General features: G+C 34.6%; 1 protein-coding gene across 6 annotated transcripts in view; it reads right to left on the bottom strand.

Moving 5' to 3' along the window:
* Positions 1–825: 825 nt before the first annotated feature.
* The window catches only part of Cd36 (CD36 molecule), a 74615-nt gene continuing 54403 nt past the window's right edge, over positions 826–21037 (bottom strand). For all 6 annotated transcript variants that reach the window (XM_059257255.1, XM_059257253.1, XM_059257254.1 and 3 more), the window contains exons 4-15: positions 19498–19658; positions 15161–15308; positions 14572–14751; positions 13264–13355; positions 11630–11676; positions 8215–8284; positions 7010–7197; positions 5705–5823; positions 4633–4706; positions 4062–4116; positions 3154–3318; positions 826–1781 (exon numbers count right to left, since the gene is read on the bottom strand). In XM_059257255.1, the coding sequence (XP_059113238.1) occupies positions 3154–3318; positions 4062–4116; positions 4633–4706; positions 5705–5823; positions 7010–7197; positions 8215–8284; positions 11630–11676; positions 13264–13355; positions 14572–14751; positions 15161–15308; positions 19498–19658 (1299 nt within the window). In that variant the 3' untranslated portion in view covers positions 826–1781. The remainder of the gene's footprint in view (positions 1782–3153; positions 3319–4061; positions 4117–4632; positions 4707–5704; positions 5824–7009; positions 7198–8214; positions 8285–11629; positions 11677–13263; positions 13356–14571; positions 14752–15160; positions 15309–19497; positions 19659–21037) is intronic.

The raw sequence follows: 21037 nt of genomic DNA, 5'->3' as shown, positions 1-21037 counted from the left end.
GCTTTGAGTATCCTCAGAGATATGAAACATTCTTCCTAAAAGGTGCTAGCTTAACTTGAGTTTTTAAGTAGAATTTAAAAAATTAACCTGAAAACTTGCATCTGTTGTTATTATTTTAAAACATCTTTAAATTTTGCCATTTATTTATTTGTTTCTTTTATTTTTGATATTTCCAGTATAATTACATCATTTTCCCATTCTCCTTTCTCCCTTAAATCCTCTCATATACTCTTTCTTGATCTTTTTCAAATCCATGTGTATCTATTTGCATGAGTGTATATATGTTCACCACATGCATACAGGAGTCTGCAGAGGAGAGAAGAGAGTATTTCATCTACTATAACAGGAGTTTTATAAAGTTGTAAGGAGATATGTAGGTGCTGCGATCCAAGCCTAGGTCTTCTGGAGGAACATCACGTGTTCTTAAGCACTGATCCAACACTCCTTCCCCAAGCTATCATGTGAGTCTTGATTATTTTTATAACTGGACAGGAGAGTTGTCTCCCATTTCCTTTTATCTTTCTATGCATAAAACACAAACTGGTTGTTTCTATTTTCTTTTCTATATAGAATTTGTTGAAACCAATGTTCTTTACAATAGGTCACTCTGCTAAAGAAAGCAGAATAACCTATTGATGTATCTCCCACTGGAAAGAAATTAACCTCTAGTCTCACAATGCTACTATAAACATAAAACCGAATGTCTTTTCCAATTGAATTAAGACACAGCAGAGTGGTTAAATAGTTCAGAAGGATATATGGCTTCAGATAGAGTACTTCCATAGAAAGATGACATTTTGTGATGCAATAGGAACTAGACAAAAATTTATAAGGAACAATGTCTTTTAATATTAGAAACTAGTCCTTTTTAGGTAACTATGGAAGCAGGAGATATTATCACAAATACATTTTAAGGCACATTCTAGCTTTTGTAATATTCCACAAAATAATTCCTTTATTATCATTTACATCTCTTAATACTATAACAGCTCTCTGAGTTTACATTAGTTGCAGCTGAGCAGAAAGAAAAAAACCGACTCAGTCTCTGAAAGCTCTGCAGCATGGAACATGACAACGTGCTTTAAATATGAAGAGTTAAAGTGTGTTAACAATGTCCGTTTCATGGCGAGGGACAAAACATATAAGCTCAATGTTAGAACGTAAAAAAATATCTGTGATATCTGACCTTGCTGTGCCAAGGACTTCAGAGAGAAAGAGACCTAAAAATATATATAATCAATGGCTCAAATGCCAATTATTCATTTTTCATTCTTAAATGTCTTTCAAAATATTTCATCCTTATGAGATATATGTGGCGACAGTCTCATCATTGCTGTAAATTAAGGTGACACCCATATATGATGGTGTTTTCCCTCCCATGAGGAAAAGAAAAATTGCTTAGAATCTATACTCTTGAAAATTGCCATCAGGGAGCACATCAATAAATCAGAACAAAACAAGAATAATTGGTTCTACAGAAACTGAAGTCCACTCAGTGTTACAAATGATGGACTTTATAAAGTGCTGGAGTTTTTAAAATATAGGCTATAGTGACATATTAATCCTTTCGAAATATGATTTGGGTTAGTATATATATATATATATATATATATATATATATATATAGAGAGAGAGAGAGAGAGAGAGAACACACCACCATTTCTTCAACTAAAGAGAGGTGTGTTTTATAAAAACAAAGCATATATTAAGTCTCCATTTGTAGATTGGTTCTATCAAAGATCTTTATGTAGCCGGTGCATAAATGTAGGCTCATTTACTACCTGTAAAGAAGAAGAAACATTACCAATCAGAAAGCAGTGGGATAATGAAAATCTAATATAATCTTTTCATACATATTCAAGATATGACACTTTCAATTATGCAGCCCAATATCTCAAGCTAAAGAGAAAAGTCTTCTAAGAGTTTCATCATTAATGGGACACATGTTCCCATTCAAGAATGACACAGCAAAAGCTGAATCCTAACTTCAGGAGCTGAGCATAAGAAGACCACGGAGGGAAGCTAATTAAATCTACTGCCAAGCATCACAATATGCTCAAGACTGTCTTCCATGAAGAGGCGCTTATGTCACTACATTCAAACTGAGATTGGTGTGTTCGCACAATGTGTGCGGTAAACCACATTCTCTTTAACACTTTACTATATTCCTTTCTATATAATTATCTCCTTTTGCAATTGTTCACAGATTTCATCAGACACATAATTTTTTGAATGTTCAAAAATTATTATTTCAGCAACCTGCCCCTCATAGTTCTAAGCCTAGCACAGTCAAGTTATTGCCAAGGAAAAGACTGTTTTTGTGGATAATGCTTTCTAAAAGGCAATATTTCTGTCTTTATAACAGTGGAAAATATTACTAAAACAGACATTTAGTGATGAAGACATTAGGAACTTTTAATTCTTTTTATCAATTAGCCATATATGAACCTAAACAAACTTATATCCAAGGATCATTAAGCATTGATGAAGTTATTCATGCAATTAAGAAAAATAATAACTTGTATAGGCATGTTTTTGTCCTTGAGCAGGGATTTGATCAATTTTAGTTGTCTTTTTAGTCTATATAGACATATGAATACACATAACTTGCTGTCAGGCTAATGGGAAATATTAAAGTATTTTAACTTTGGGAGGAGGGTATTTATTTTTCTCATGTTTTTTATTGAAAATAATGTTTTTCATGCAATAGATTCAGCTGTTTTTATTTCATGTGTCTGGGTATCTTGCCGGCAGCCATCCAAGTTTTATGATGATATTTTGTTAAACTCTGTATTTCATCAAAATCTATATATTCCTGGATCTTCATCTTTTTGGCTTGCTCTTATGAATTTCAATCTACTAAAATTTTGTAATTATAATTTTCCTGAACTACTTGTAATTTTCAATAATTGACATAAAATAAAAGAAATGAGTAAGTCTAAATTTGAACAAAAGTTGTATTTCTGCTAATTTTACAATGGTCATGATTTCAGTCATCATTTGTTCCTTGACTTACAAACTTATCCTAAACTGGGGTATATATTAAGATATTATAGTTGGCTAAATGTCTAGAAATATTTTTGCCTTAATTTATAACCATTTTTTGATAAAATGAAAATAGTTCAAGAATACATACTTTGCTAGAGCACTTACTTATTTTCCATTCTTGGATCTGCAAGCACAGTATGAAATCATAAAAGCAACAAACATCACCACTCCTAGCCCAAGCAAGACCATTTCTACCAGGCCAAGAAGCTTTATTTTTCCAGTCACTTGATTTCTGAACATTTCTGCTTTCTCATCGCCAATAGTTCCAGTCTGTAACCAAGTTAACAATTAACATTATTTGAGTAAATTAGTGAAATAAAATAAGTCTATACCATCCTTTTCTTTAAACATATGCGTAGGTGTCAGCTGCCTCAGAAAGTCAGTAAAATTCACTTTGCATCCAAAAGTAGACATACTGAACACGCCAATGTACAGTAATGACTCCCTTCCCACTTTGGTCATGCTGTATAGAACTCAGCAGTTTACTAGCATTCATTTGATTTTGGAATTCTTTGAAATATTTCACAACTTTCCAAATGCTGCTTCCTGGTTGCAGGGAGAAATTGCAAAGATTGACAGCTGTACTTGGTTTGATGCTTTATGCAATGCATTTTCTGATTATGTGATTAATCAATTTAGAAGTTTATAGTAAAATAGTTTATCAGTCAATAGGATTGTCAGTCTACTCTAATATGTCCTGTTTAGGAATAATAGGGTTTTTATTACCACTGTTATATTCAATGAGTCTTGAATTCTGTGGTGTTACATGCATGCATGTCTCTTTCTTTAATTGTATAAGTAAAATATGTAAAGTTATTTGTGTGTCTGAAAAAACCATAAAACTTAACAAATACTTATATGTAATTTTATTGTTTTTCTAATGGATATATCAAAGTGTAAGATCATATTTATAGGCAATGTAAATATATCCTCAAATATTATAATATACATGTCATTTTAAATACCAAAAGCTTTTACATAAAATTGTTATTAATGAACAATAAAATACTAACCTCATTAAGCCAAAGTATAGGTACAATATAATTTCTCTTCAGATGCTTTAATGCTCTATAATACACATCAAAAATAATTATTGGTATATTTATACAAATATAAAAGACGTTTAGAATAAATAAATTTTCTAGAATTCAATTAGTCTTGCAATATTACTCAAATTCTTTGATTTTGTTCAGTTCAGTGAATTAATTTTAACACAGATGTTTTTCAGGTTCTCCATTCATATATCTAATGTAGATTTCTAATTATATTATTGGCTTATAGGTACAAATTTTAATCTAGGAAAGTATATGACCTAGAAGTTATTATAGTGGAAATAATTGGATATAGTGTACATAAGAGGTGCCCCCCAATGACATGCAACTAACAGTAGTTAAAATACCTAAATGCCATTTCAATAAGCACCAGATATGATTCATGTAAAATGTGTCCTAGGCATTTAATAATTGTGTAATTGCATAATGATGAAAAACTATAAGACATTCTTTGCATTTTCACTGATCTACTCACATACTTATAAGAAAATGCTACTAGTTGCATAAAAACAACAATGTTAAGGAGACTCACTCGATTTTTTTGGCTGGCTTGACCAGTATGTTGACCTGCAGTCGTTTTGCAAATTGTAGAGTGAATCCAGTTATCTAAAAAAAAAAAAAAAAAAAAAAAAAAAGGCAAGGTTAAGTAATTACAAGCTTCTAAAACATTCTTTTTTAATAGTCAGATTTTACCTTTTCTGTGACACAAAGAGAGTCCTTTTGAATTTAAAGTGGAAGACTTTTTAAGGCTGGGAAATTACAATCTATTAAACTTTGTGCATAAGTACATGTAATCATGTGCATATATACATAATACTTATATATGAATAGAGAGAGAAAGAGAAAGTGTGAGTTTTCTTGTCTAGCTAACATTAAAGTCATCTTTAAACTGTGAAATCTACATAATTTGGTTTCAAAGAAATCAACAACATCAGTGAAAAGAATATAAAAAGGCAAACTCAGATAGTGACTTTAGTTCCTGAACTGTATGTCCAAATATTTAGTTAGTCCACATATCAGTAAAAAGCAACGTTGCAGAATTCTACTGTGTTAGCAGGAATGTGTCTCCTGCATTTTTTAGATGCTGAAAGCTAGTCCCTGAGCATGCATTCCTGGCAAATGTTAGATCACTGAGCTGCAACCATAGTCTCCCTTCTGGTTTCAAAAAGAATATCAAGATAATTTAAATGTTAATAGTAGTACTATAGCAACTGTTATACACTATTCTTATTATAGATTTTTGTCTGAAACTTACATATAATCATAATATATTTGATTTCTGGTAGCAGTGATTCCTCACAAAAGCAATGCCAGTTAAATGTAATAATGATGATGATGATATGTATAAAATTGTAAAGTAATTGCCCTAACTCTTATCATTAGAATTCCTGAATCCATGGTTCAGTAAAAGCCCTGTAAGATCTCACGTGCTGAAAACAAAATTGAATTTCATGCCATTTATACATCAGAATAGGAAGAAATAAGTGCTATTCTGATTGGCAGTTTCAGTGATCTTAAGCATATTATCCAAGATTATGATAAATTATTTTCTTTAATTTTTAGAAGAATATTAACCAAATCAGATCAATAAGATGATGGCTTACAGGCTCCACATCCAGGTATGTCCTATGCTCTTCCTCATTTGGGTTTAAGCCTTCAATAGGTTCTGACACATCAGGACTTGCATGTAGGAAATGTGGAAGGGAGATGTACACAGGCTTTCCTGAAGACACATTTTAAGAGACAAGTGGAAATAGATTACATTTCGTATATCATTTCAAATATTCGCTAGAGGATACAGCTTTCATAGATGAAAATATAGTTGTTCTTGAAATGCTGAGGCAAGAGCATTACATCTGCTTATTATTGTGCAAAACAACATAAAACTCTGTGACATTTTATTAAGCAGCCAGTTGATGTCTGTTTCTTCACACACTAATTTCTAGAAAATTCAAATGTTGAAGTTTGAGAACATGTATCAAGCCCATATGTATACATGGGCTTGATACATGTTCTCAAACTTCAATTGGTGCCATGACAGCACGGAAAGTCTCAGTAATTTGTTTTCTTTATTTTCACTGTGCTACAGAGAATGTAAATAAGACAAGGATGGCTCTGAGGTCTTTGCTTTTCACTTCTTACTTTAGGGACATAAGTAAAGCTTATTTAATTTTATTCTCCATTTTCTTAGTGCAAAAAGCTACAACCATGGAAGATGGGTAGGAAATTCATTGTGTCCTGGGAGTTCTTCTGTTTCCCTAACCATCAAAATAACATGGCATAATACCAGTGTGATTTTCCCAACAACTCAATTTTGCAATACTGAAACACAACAGACACCCAAACACAAGAAAAGCATATGAAAGCACTATTCACTGCCACCAAAGGCTACCTTCTGTTGCCATTGTTTTCTTTAATTTTAAATGCTCAACAAAAAAAGAATTATGGGTAAATATTACATTATATGGTCATGACACATATTCTTATCCATCTATTTTCTTTTTCTTTGGGATTCTTCTGCCTCACTGTCAGCCTTCATCTAAGCTTTCTTGTCACATGAATTTCATGGGTGTCTCTTCCCTACCTTAAGACTTAGTCCTTCCTTAGTGTGGTCCCCATTACAGTTTCAAACACACACACACACACACACACACACACACACACACACACACACACGTACACACATGCACACGCACATGCACACGTACAAGAGGGTGAGATTTAACTCTGCATTCTGCATATAAGAGAAAATTTGTGATATTTATCTTTCTGAATATGGTTTATTTTTCACAATACAATGTTCTCTAGACTGATCTCATTTTTATATGTTACAATTTAAAGAATAAAACTCCCAAACATTATTAAATAAAAAATGTATGTGAATTTTGATAATGAGCATATCTACACACCTTCTTTGCATTTGCCGATGTCTAGCACACCATATGATGTACAATTATTTGAGATGACCTTTTCAGTGCAGAAACAGTGGTTGTCTGGATTCTGCAGTGGTGATGCAAAGGCCTTGGCTGGAAGAACAAATCTGTACACAGGGATTCCTTTAAGGTCAACATCAGATCCAAACACAGCATAGATGGACCTACATGGACATTTGAAGAAAGAGCTTCATACTAGGAGCCTGAATCCTATTCTGGAGATCTGATTCTTTTTGTTAACTCTAGTTTATATTCTTGATTTAATGTAGAAAACAGTCAACTTCTTAGGAAACCTATTGATGTTGTTTTTACAATTTACACAACATACCATGATTAAAACCATGAGTATGAAATATGAATTCTTTAGTCCTTAAAAACCTTCTAATGTCAAGGTTACGTGTGAACTGTAATGAGGAATAAATGTCAGGGATGCTTCTCATAGATTCTTCTATGCAACCAATATTTATATGACTTATTCAAATTCTTTATTTGTACTCAATTTAAATGAAATTTCTATCTTTTGAAAAGAGCTTAAAGAAAGAGTTGCTCACCTGGTGGGCTGTGTGCATGGAACAGATCTCTACCATTTATCCCATGTCCACATGCCCAGTTCAGTGTGTCACAGCTCAATTAATATTTTCTCTGACCTTCAGCTAATCCTATGTGAAGAAGCACTGTTCTCAGAAGTTTTATATGGCAATGATTCTCAGGTATCTAAAGATTGCCTATAGTATCATCTTTAGGGATAGGACTGAGGACCAGAAGCAGTTGTGTGGGGTTCAGCACTCATGGGTATAATCTGAAACCCACCAGTTCGAAAAAATTTTGCTGTGTGAATCATTAACATAGCTCTGTAACAAATGTGTCATCTTCTCTAGACATCTTCAGAAAGACCAGGCATTCTTTTTACACTTGATTGCTGTATCATGAAAGTTTACCAGCAGACATGATAAAGAGTACTCAGAAATGACAAAAAAAATGGCTTGCACTATAAAATGTTGAAATGCATAGGGTACTTTAAAAAAAAACAAAAATGTTAATTCCATATCATCACATTCATTCTTAAGAAATCAAGAGAAATATTTGTCTATTTTTTCAAACAATGTAAATAATTAGGCTTCCCATTCTTTGCTTTAAGACTGGAATTGAAAAAGTCTAATGTTTACATTCCAGAAACTTACCTGCAAATGTCAGAGGAAAAGAACCTCAGTATCCGAGACTTCTCAACAAAAGGTGGGAAAGAGGCTGCATCTGTCAAAGATCAACCAGTGACAAGTGTCTTTATGTGATGTGAACCCTAGAAAAGTCTAAAAATCTCTCTTGCCAATGTAGTCAGTAGAAATAAAACACGGTTTGCATATATGATTTTAAAGTTACCCATAGGACATTTACTTTCAGAAATAAAAAGAGGTATATTTTATTTATTAAGTCTATGAAAGTTATTGTTTTCAATATATAATCAAATATCTTTCATTGTCAAAGTATACGTATACTTACAGCACATTTCAATCACAACAGATGCCCTAGCTATCTTTACCAATTTGATGTATCCTAGAGTGATACGAGTGGTAATCTTCCATTGAAGACTTGTCAAGATCAAAATGGCCCATGGGCATGTTGTGAGTAAGAATGGCCCCATAACTGGGTAGTGGTGGTGTGTTGTTCAGCTTTCTTTGCTCCCATGATGGAATGCCAAACTGTTGATTGTTTTTGCTCTTTTAGGGGCCCACCAAATAAATCACATATGGAGGCTTATTCTTAATTATGCTGTGGTTATGTTGGTTATGTGGTTATTCATAACCTGGCCTTACCTTGGCTTGTTCCTTGCCAGCTTTTCTTAACTTTAAATTATTCTGTTTACCTTTTGCCTTTGGGCTTTTTCCTTTTTTTAATTCTGTATATCTTACTTTTACTCTTACTCCGTGACTGGCTGGGTGGCTGGGTGGCTGGTCTGTAGCATCCTTCTCTCCTTGTTCTCTTGCTCTTTCTTCTTTTTTCCCAGATTTCTCCTTCTATTTATTCTCTCTGCCTGCCAACCCCACCTATCCTTTCTCTTGCCTTGCTATTGGCAGTTTAGTTTTTTATTAGACCAATCAGGTGTTTTAGACAGGCACAGTAACACAGCTTCACAGAGTTAAATAAATGCAACATAAAAGACTGCAACACATCTGTGCATCATTAAATAAATATTCCACAGCATAAACAAATGTAGCACATCTTAAAATAATATTCTACAACAATGGCACACACCTTTAATCCCAGCCCTCACGGGAAGATCTCTGTGAATTAGAGGCCAGTCTGGTCTAAAGAGTGAGGTCCAGGACAGGCAAGACTACACAGAAAAACCCTATCTCAAACAAACAAACAAAAACCAAAACCAAACAAATAAAAAAGGCCCCTATATGCTCAAATCTGAATGCCTACTCATCATGGAGTGGTTCTACTTGGGAGTGATTAGGAGGTAGGGCTTTTTTGGAATAGGTGTCACCTTGTAGGAGGAGGTATATCACTAAAGGTGGGCTTTCAGGTTTCAAGAACCCAAACCAGGCCTAGTGTCCCACTCTTCTTATTCCTTGTAGTTCAGGATGTAGAATTCTAATTTCTTTAGCATCATGTCTGCCTGTATGCAGTCATCCCCTCCCTGATGACAATGGACTAAACCTCTGAAACTATAAGCAAGCTTCAATTAAATGTTTTTCTTCATAAGAGTTGTCATGGCTATAGTGTTTCGTCATAGCAATAGAACAATAACTAAGACAAAAGCTGGTATCAGGGAGTTGGTATTGCTTTGACCATGCTACTTGTTTTGTGAATGTAGACTTTGGGACTTTGGCCTAGAAAAGCAGTGGAATGCTTTAAGCAGGGCTTAATGGGCCATATTAGTAGGAGATTGGAAGACAGTGCTGAGGACGATTTGAACGGTGGGGCTGGCTAAAGAGGGTAGGGACCATTCTTGTTACATTTGGCAGAGGACATCTTCATTTCTGAGCCCAGGTCTCCTATAGGGACCTGAAGCTGACTGGGTAGGTCAGCCAATGAGCTCCAGGGACCCACCCATCTCAGCCTTTCCAGCTGTAGAATTACAAGCACACTTCACCATCTCCAATGTTGTTGTTTGTTTATTTTCCCGTGGTTCCTGAGGATCTAACTCAAGTTCTTGTACTTGGATGTCAAACTGTCTGCTACCCAAAGTATCTCCCCATTTCCAGAGTTGCTTTTCTGCAAAGAAACATTCTAAATGTGTACCAGACCTTTTAGCAGATGTGTTTCAAACAGCAGGAAGATGCACTTTCAGATTATGATAGCCACACATTGGCATCTTTGTCTCAGTGGCCACTTTCCCCCTCCTGGTCCCATAGCAAGGGGCCCTCTCACAAGGACCTTCCCCTATCTACTCACCTCTATCTCTACTCCTTTGCCTTCTTTAGACTGCCTCTATATTCTCAGCTTCATGCCTGATGTTTTTGTCATTGACACTAAGAAATTCCCAAAGCTCTGCCATCTTTAGTTAAACTAATTCAAGTTTCAAACAGAGTTTTTAATGATTTTTCCCTTCTACATAAAGCATTTCTTACTGTTTAGGAATAGCACAGTACATTTCTCTTTGTCTAAGGATTATTAGGCTTATGTAACTACTAAAGTGTTGAAATACTTGAAAATTTATTTGGAGAAGTACCCTTGGAAAACATTAATGCCATTGCTCCTGCTTTTTCACCCTATGAGACAGAACAAAATTAAGTAAACCTGTACGACTCAATTATGCCTTTGAAAAGGTAAACAGCTCCCGAGCCTCCTTTTTATTTAACTTTCATTGTCTTCATTATGTCGTTTTCCTATTGAGTAGTTTCCTCACCTACTTTGTAAACATTATTCATGTACTTCTTAGTAAGTAAAAGCTTATCTTTGACTTAAATTACTTCCTAATATTTGATTAGCATTGTGTTATACAATCATAGTTCTTACATTGATGGACTGTGAGTGCACACTGTGCTTTTCTTTAAGGACAATTATAAGCACAACCTAACTATATCCCAAATCAAAGATTTGAGCTGTTTCTTGCATCTCAAATCTAATTTAGAGAACACACTGTAGCACACATTCTCCACTGATAGTAGACATCTAACCTTGTTTTCTTTTTCCTTTTCACCCCTTCTGAGCAACTTGTGCGAAATAGGTTGATTTGTTCTACAATCTTGCTGCATCCATCTGCCTTTCACTTGGGGATATGTTTTCCTTTTTGAAATTGTACCTCTTCACATGTAAGTCATCAGTCTAATATTGAGGAGAACTGACAGAGTAATTACTCCTCTTTGTTTTTAAGCTCTTGTTGGATGCCACTCACTAAGTGAGATATTTTTTATAAAGGAGAACTTTTCTAGCAATGCGACAGGCTGATCTTCTGTGGTTAATCTAAAAAGTCCTGCCACCTTAAGGAGATAGCCCCTTCCTGAACCTACCTGTAAACAAATCCTTCCAGTTATGCTGACTGGTTAGCACTGCCCCTCAACCTTCAGAATCCCTTTGGCTGGGAGGGAAGTAGACTTGTGGGAGAAGGTGAGATATTCTCATTGTGGTTATTACAACAAAGATTCTTACCTGTGCCATTAATCATGTCGCAATAACTTGGCCAGTAGGACAAATTCCTAAGGAATAAAAGAAATAAAATGAACAAATACTCTGTTTCAAGAATATTTCCCATAATGTTCACATTACTCTTTCAATTTTGAAACACTGCTTTTATCAACATAATGAAAAATACAGGTGATGACAGCTAGAATTTAATAAACATTCCACATCCTTCAATCCATGATTGTTTAATCCTCTAATCTCATTGCAATAAATGAAGCACTGGAAGCCTTAACAGGACAGATCTAAACCACAAGCTGCTAAGTGCCAAGTTCACTAGTAACCACCCAGCTAGACAGAACTCTGGAAGAAAATGTAGTTGTCTACTCAGGAATTCGTTTCCTTGACAGAAATGAATTTTATGGTAGTTTGTTCAGTGTTCATACTGATAGAATAAAAGTCTTGAAGAAGCTCCTGAGCACACAGAGTTAAATCAACTGCATACTATGATAAACTCATGGGTCAACCATGTTCAAGTCTAACCCACTCAGTGATTGACACTCCCTTTCAATACCACTCTACAATCTAAAATTCCAGAAACATGTGCAGTGCTCAATATGCAAGTTTTGATATGATATCCCCAGAAATAAACACATAGAATTACTTTTCTCCACTAGATTTCTCTATAAAAGCATGTGAATGTGAACTTCTTTCTTATTTAGAAGCAAAATTGTACAACAGTGAACATTTACTCATTGTATGTTAGAACTATGTAAGTAGTAGTTATGAAGGTTAAGAAAATAACTTACACTTTTAATTCTGCTACCTCTAGTGTTTTTCAAGAAATATGAAATGAATAGAAAAAAATAAGAAGGCTTTTTTTCCCTCCTGGTACTTATTTGGCTTCTCTGTATTTTACAGATATAAATAATTAGGAATCTCTCAGATGAACAGTGAGGAACTGTGAGAAAGAAAAGTATGGCTTTATGAACCTATTCTGTTCTTTTGCTTTTCCAAAGGTGATAGATATATTGTGCATTGTGTAAATTTATTACTGTCTTTGAAATGCTAATTCCATTTTCCATCAGTAGAAAAAAGATTGGCATGGCAGGGAAATTGTAAAAGTGCTTGGATTCATTAAACATTTTCCTGTTTGGACTCATTTAGAACATATCACTACAATGTACAAATTTTATTTCATATGCTCATTTTAAAAGGCACAACAAGATCTGTTTGCCTACTTCATAGATCATACTAATGTTTTAATTTGTTATCACTTAATTGTATGGATTTACTATAATGTTAGATATGCTAATGAGATAAAAATTAACACTGTTTTTCTTTGACTAAGAGAGGGAATGAATAAAGGCAAAACTTTCATGTGTTTGTGCTGCTGAATGTCAATCAGATTGGTATGAACAAGAAAGGGGCATGAAGAAGGGTTTAATGCCTGGAAACACAGCCATTGCCAAGGATGCTCTGCAGCCATGTGTGTTTTATAGACTGGTACGCGTGCCTTAGCAGTAATAGTAAAATAATACTAATAGTATTGTAGAATAGCTTACTCGTCCCCCCCATACACACACACATACACACACATACACACACACACACACACACACACACACACACACACACACACACACAACCACAGAGTTACTGACCTTTTTCCTTTATAGGACTCAATTATGGCAACATTGCTTATGTTATCCTTTCCATTGAAAACTTTATAAACTCCATCTACAGTATTATTATACTGAAAAATATAAACAAAAGTTACTCAAAGATCAAGCCTTATTCACTGTGTAATAGCATGTGCAACTAACTTTCTTTCACATTTTTCAAATAGGAGCCATTCACAATCATTTTCTATCATTAAATACTTAAATGGTAGAATATAAAAGTTGCCTAGAAATAACTGCTAGGTGCTGAGATAAAATATAATAAATATAATGAATGTAATTATTTATTATATATATTTACTATATTTATTTATTATAACAAATATAAGAAAATCACTAACAGAGGCTGATGGGCACCAGCTCCAATACTGCTAGGAATTAACCAGAGGCAATGTTCTTCACTGTTCCTATTTAGATCAGGTGAGGACACACTGATCTAAACTTACGAGAATGACAACAGAGTTCCAAAGGTATTCTAAATTTTCAAATTCTTAATAGAAGTTACTAAAATGAAAAAGATTATACAAACAAAATTAAAAATTCTGTTAGCCAAAGAAAGAGTTGTGATAATTTGGTTCAAATAATAATTGACTCTAATTCCTTCAGGCTTCCTAATTAATATTTAACTAATGTATAACTGTACAATCTGAAACACCAGCAATAAGGAACTGGAAAGCATAGGTAATATTCCTATACAGTGCCCAATGATCTAAGAGTCAAAGCAGAGATTTGGTTTGGCCACCTCATCTCATTTGTAACTCAGAACTTGGAGCTGTAACCACACAGAGCAGGAAACCTACACCTTCGTAATCATCAAACCACTGTTCTGTGAAATCGAGTTGCAAGCCTCAGTAAGTGAAGCCTGCTGAATATCTCAAGAAGAAATTCACAGCAGCTTTTTAATTGATACTTTAAAATTTAAAGGCCTAGGAAGTGAGGAAGGAGATGATCAATATGTTTGATTTTTTAATACAAAAATATAATATTAACCTTGATTCATTAGAACAAAAAATCAAAATTAAATACAGCGTGCAAAGATTTACAGATTTACAATTGAGTTTTCAATTGTCTATAAGAACCAAAATTTGATTAACTTTTAAATTAAGGTGAGTTTAGTCAAACTCATTAATTTTTTCACTAACATGTAAGATTCAGACTTTAAAAATAATGAATTATATATCCTCAGATTAACTAATGAGGCTAATATGGAAAACTATAAATTTTTTCCCAATGACATTTTATTTACATAATTAAAATATAGCAGTGTAGTCATTTATATTTGATACTTACAGGATAAAACACACCAACTGTGGTAGAAATAGGATATGGGACCAAACTCAAGAATGGATCCTTGTAACCCCATAACAATTCTTTCAAAGTTCTTCTTTGGAACATAGAAGACTTGGACTTTTTGATAAGTGAATTGAGCACAGATTGAACAAATGAGTTTGTGTATATATGTGGTGCAGCCTACAAAAAAAAAACACTATCTGAGAAATCAATATATCCCATTTCTTAAATAAATGGATTAAAGAGAACAATTGAGTTTAATTAAAAGCAAACTAAACCTTCAAAATCTGCCAAATTCTGTCTAGACTAAAATTACAGTTTGTGTCATTTTTTCCTAATCCCTTCACAATTACATTTTTCTGAAGCATTTCTAGCCACAAGAAGACATTCGAGTTGAAGAGCTATTTTTAAACAATACTTAAGTCAAATGATTATCATTATTGTGCCATGTTTCTAGATGACAAAATAACATAAATACATGTTTTTTCTAGTGGTAAAAATAACTAAAGCCAAATGATGAGGGCAATTATGAGATTAATTGAGACAGTCTCTGAACTGTTCCACACAGTAGCTGTTATCCACCACTCACTGCCACAGCCAGATTGAGAACTGTGAAGGTGTCATTCTCAGTTCCAACAGACAGTGAAGGCTCAAAGATTGCTCCATTGGGCTGTACAAAAGAGACGGTGTGGTCCTCAGGGTCCTGAGTTATATTCTCCTTGGCTAGATAACGAACCCTAAAACAAAGAGAAGCCAACAAAATGAGGGAAAAAAATAAATGTCTTGTGTAACCACTAGATATCAAATGTCTCCATTCATCCAACAAATACTATTTTAACTCTGAACAAGTTAGTTTACACTAACTCACAGAATTACAAGGGAAATAACTAGCTACTGCTACAGCTCTGGCGGCCTAATCAGAAAGGGTCTTAAACCTGGGAAGAAGAAAGCGGACTAGGACTAAGTGAGATAATTAGATGCTGGGCTTGGGCGTCCAAGTGGAAAGGGTTGAAGACTCACTTCCCTAGCAATTCCATGTGATGGTCCAAGTAAATAGAAAATTACATAGGAAAGACAAAAAGTAGCAAGTACAAAATACTAAAGAAGATGATGATGATGTGGTTTGAGAAATACAAGTGTTTGAGTGTTTAATTATGGAGTGATAGGAAAACAGTTGGTGGGAATAAAAGGCACAAAGAGAGATTTTAAACACAAAAGGGCTATATAATTAAACAATGGTCTTTTATCTTGAAGGTAAGGCGGGTCAGAGAGTATATTTTTCCTATTAAACAGACCTCTCAAAGTGTGTAGTCTAGCCAGCATCCCTGCTGTAAGTTTGCTAATGAAACCAACATTAAGCAACAGAGACTCATTTTCCATTTAAAGGGGTCCAGAGCTAACTCCATTCCCTCATTTTGTCTCTTGAGTTCTTACTTCTAAACTCTTGGCTCAACACTTGCAATACTTTTCACAACTGTGTTAAAAGATGATCATTTTGTGGAAAAACAGCTTGTTTGTACAAGTTATCCATTGAAATGAAATGAGGTATGCCGGGTGGTGGTGGCACACGCCTTTAATCCCAGCACTTGGGAGGCAGAGGCAGGCAGATCGCTGTGAGTTCGAGGCCAGCCTGGGCTACAGAGTGAGTCCAGGAAAGGCGCAAAGCTACACAGAGAAACCCTGTCTTGAAAAACCTAAAAAAAAAAAAAAAAAAGGAAAGGGGGTAGATATCACTCAGTACACTCTTCTATACCTGGATGTCAACTATATGAGCTGAATAACTATTGTATAGACTGAAAAAAGCATGGGCCTACAAGTTTGATATGAAATGTGAACTCCTGTGGAATACAGATTATGAGGTCCCCATACACATGATGAGTTTTGGGTATTTTCAGTATTTTCTTATTTCTTGGCATGTTTTAGCTCAGACTGGGCTTGAACTATATAGGCCAGGTTGGTCACAAATTTGCCATGTGCCAACCTCCCAAATGCTCTAATTACAACTGTAGAGCATCACACCTGACTCTCACTTCTCCATTAATAAGCTAGTTAGTGGCCATACCATTTCAAAACATGTTTTAAATAAAAATAGGAACACTATTTTAATAAATGCTGCACAAAGCTTTATTATTTCTTCTCTATTGAGTGAGATATATTAGCAACCTGAAAAAATCTGAAATAACCCAAAGCACTAAATTCCTATTAATGCCTTTCTCATAAAATAACTATTTTTAAATTAAGGTACCTACTAATAATGAGTCAAGTAGGGTTACAGCATTTTCAGAAACTTTGATGCAGTTAGGACTAAGTGAAATAAAATCTAAATTATTCGGATCCATTTTTCCCTTAATGGCACTTACAACCTCACACCAGTAGATGGCACCCAGTAAGAGAAAAATCAGTAAAATGTGGTCTCCTTAGGAAAGTTCTTTTGAAAGAACATAATCACTCACCTTTTAAAATAAAAAAAGGAAGCCTTGTGATGTATCGATTAATAAGACCAAGGGAAGTAAGTTATCACAGATGTATATTTGATGCCTTCATTAGTATTCTTGCCAAAGCTAAGATAAATTTTATAATTTAAAATATCCAAAGGGACTATAATAATCAGAGTCACTGTAGGTTGGGATATAACTACGATCTTAAAGCAGGAAATTTTATGCTTTGACCATGTCTCAGATTGCCCGTCAATGCTTCATCAACGTCATGCTAGCAGCTGTAGGCCAAATCAACCAGCAGTTCTCTTTCAGGAGGCATACTTTTCTACAGCTTCGATTTAAAATAGAGTCAGAGCATCATCGTGGCTAGGCATGCTTTCACCTAACATATAGAAAGCCTTCAAAATAGTATCACTTTTTAAAGCGAGTAGATTGTCCTCCATTTATTTATGGCTTCCAGGCAAGCTAAAGAAATTCTAGTTTGGTGATGCCGCAAGGCAGGATGACTGGCACTTCAGCAAGGGCAGCTGGAATTGCCATACAGAGGAGAGCTAGCTGTCTGTAAGGTGTACCTGTGAACCCTGCTTCTTCCCATCTTCCTCTGCTGCTTTGACATGCAAAAAAGATGCATCTAATTTATCCCCTTTTAGTTCTACATGGAGACATGTTACAGGTTGTAGGAATGAATCATATATATATATATGTATATATATAAATCATATATATATATATACTTTATAGGAGAATATAACTAGGCTTAATTGCTATGTTTACATTTCCACAAAATCCTTAAAGGTGAAAATCATTATTGCTAAACAAATAAAAAATAAAAAATAAAACAAAACCCCAAAAGCAGAGAATTATTATCCCAACAACAACAACAGCAAAAGATGTGAAAGGGTCTTAAATTCTAATAGCTATTCCTTTCTTTTCATACTTGATCATTTTATTCATGCTATACTTTTAGGTATATATTTTAGACTTTATTTCTTATGTCTTATAATGGATACGATTTCATAGATACAGACTATACTATCATATTTCTTAGAAATAAGATATTCACAAAATACTTTGATAATAAGTACTATAATATCATGAAAAAGTATTTTTCTTGCAGTTATAAAAACAGTCTTCTTTGGCAAAATTGTGAATCATTAGCATAATTTTCACTAAAGAGAAGACTATTAAAATATGATAAACCATAAATTGTTTATTGACATAGCAGGTATGACCTTTACAGCAGCTATTGCTATTTCCTCATAATTTGGAGTGTCAAATGTTAGTCCAGTGCTTTATAGAGGATAAAAAAGTGAACAATCATATAATGTTCAAAATGCTTCAGAACTACAACTGTGGATTATGAAGATAATTAGGAATACATTAATCTGTGACATAAATTAATCACGTTGCATAAGTAGTTGTGTTCCATCTTGAGAGAAAATCATATAGGTGCATAAAGAATGATACAAAAGACTTGACTCTGTTTTCATCAGAAAATAAAGTTCTTGTCTGGTCTACAGAGCGAGATCCAGGACAGGCACCAAAACTACACAGAGAAACCCTGTCTCAAAAAAACCAAAAATAAAAATAAAAAATAAAAAAATAAAGTTCTTTCTAATTCAGTTTGTTTTCAGTGCCTTTGACTGCTGTGAGAGTTGAAAAGAAGACGATCTACAATTTAAATAGAAGAAAATGTATGCAGAAATATGACTACCAGTCCCTATCACTGTGTGAATGTGGACGAGTGTCTTCCTATTTGATGGTCTGTTTTGTTTTTGTTTTCTTCTTCTTCATACAATGAAAGGATCTGATTATTTCTCTTAGATGCATTCATTTAAGATTCTATTCCTAACTGTATTAAATAAACTATTAGAGCACTTAAAAGTATAGCATAATGAGAAAATATGTTTAAATTTCTATGTAAATCTCAACACCTAGATGACCTCAGAACTTTAACAGGAACTGCCATTATAAAAAAATCATTTTAGCTTTGTGATTCTCAAAATGGACTATGTATCTGAATCACCCAGAGGAGTTTAAAATGTACAGGTAGAGTCTTTGGCCCACTTGGCATAGAGGTTGTAGGTGTTTTTACTATTCTTCCTGGCCCAGAAGCCACACATTGATAATCACAGATATAAGATTTCTATTTCATTTTAAGATGTTAATCATGTATATTTAAAACTCTCAGCATACCCACTGTGGAGTTAGGAACATGACAGAAGTTGTTGAGTAGGGGAGTTATTTGTTAGCTTTATATTGATAATACATTCTATACTTCTTTCCTACACAGTATGTGATAACATTTGAAAACCACATATGTATAACAACATGAAGAGTTATTAATTCTATAGATTAAGATTCTTTGCAGGTAGGGAAAAATGTAAGATGATGTCAAGAAAATCAGTGCATTTCAATAAAATGGAACTCCTTGGAAGAAAACTTCTTGGAAGTGAGGTGAGACACTCATTCTCAAGAACTCACTCACCTGTACGTGTAAGGACCTCTCTGTTTAACTTTGATTTTGCTACTGTTCAATGCCACTTCATCTGGGTTTTGCACATCAAAGATCCAAAACTGTCTGTACACATCGGTGCCTGTTTTAACCCAGTTTTTGAAAGCAATTGTTCCTTCTTCAAGGACAACTTCCTGTGGAGAATAAAACAAGTTTGGATTGTTTCTTTACAATGAACATGGACACTTCCAAGTCCTTGTTAGATTTAGAAGACTAAAGGGAACAGCTTGTGAGAACCTGTGTAACTTTGCCACACACTTGAAGCAGGAATGTTGTCCCCATACAGCACCCTCTCGTGGTTAGTTTGTGAAGAGAGCCAGTGTGTAATGCTGAAGTCATCCTTGTTGCTTTTTAAAGAAAGCTTTGAAGTGAACCTGTGGCAACAGTCCCGTAGGCAACAAAACAGTGAGTTAAGCTAACCCTAAAAGTTATCACACAAAAGATGTTTTTGCCAGGTGTAATCTCTTCATTCTGAGAAGCCGTGTTGGTTAGGCAAAAGAAAAAAGTGGAGAGAAAACTTGAGTACTATTGGGAGCTTGAAACAGCAGCAACAACAGAAACTTTTTCTTCCAAAGCTAGGCAGTTCAAGGGATCATGACTAATCTTTAGTAAATGAAGGCCACACATGCTTATGGATAAATTACATAAGTATGAATTTTCCTCTTGGAATCCCATTCACCATGACCTCTGTAAATCATAGTATGTTTTCAAGAATATCTGACTCTGTGTTTCCAAAAATTACAACTGCTTAATTTGTCATTGGAGAACTAATTTTAAAAAATAGAAAAATTAAGAAGGAGTATGGTGTGTGTGTATATATGTGTATGTGTCTGTCTGTCTGTGTCTGTGTGTGGCATTATACACATTAGAAATCATGTATACCAGTTGCATTGAAAAAACACAAGAAGAAAGTATGCAGCAACAGAAATGAGACACCTCTTAGGAAATGCCTTCTGTTTAGGAGCTTTGGGACCAAGTGGAAAGCCACAAAACCCTGTAGGGTCCATTTCATTGTCTGCAAGGTAAGAGAGTTACCATAGATGCTTGGCTAGTGGCTTTCCAGGGCTTTCACTCTCTGAACAGGAAGTCTGTGAAGTCATAGTAACTAGTGCAAACAAAAAGAGGTTGTTGTAGCTAGCTGGTAGAACTTCCAGTTAAGTGATTTGGGAAGAATGCCCAGGACCAAGAGTGTTTAAGGGGAATAGGAAGAAACCTTTTTCACAGAAATTTAGCCTAATGGAGTCAATGAGCACAGGAACAACATAACCCACTTTTCTCTTCCTCACCTGGAAATACCAATTCACTGAATGATAGGGTCAGGAAAGGGTAGGAAGCAGCAGCACTTTTTGAGGTTGAGCACACAGTCTCTAAGAAAGCAGGTGGCTGTTGCAAGTGCAGCCCAGGCAAATAGTAACAGAGTGGTTGAGGCAATCTGCGTCATTGACCCTTAAACCAGTCCCCTGTTGCTTCATACTGCTGCTGAATTTCCCCGTCTCACACACACCCTGGTCAG

The sequence above is a fragment of the Peromyscus eremicus genome, chromosome 3 (assembly GCF_949786415.1).
Source record: "Peromyscus eremicus chromosome 3, PerEre_H2_v1, whole genome shotgun sequence".
Taxonomy (NCBI): domain Eukaryota; kingdom Metazoa; phylum Chordata; class Mammalia; order Rodentia; family Cricetidae; genus Peromyscus; species Peromyscus eremicus.
The sequence above is the reverse complement of the archived record's forward strand: the minus strand, read 5'-3'. Positions and strand labels throughout refer to the sequence as shown.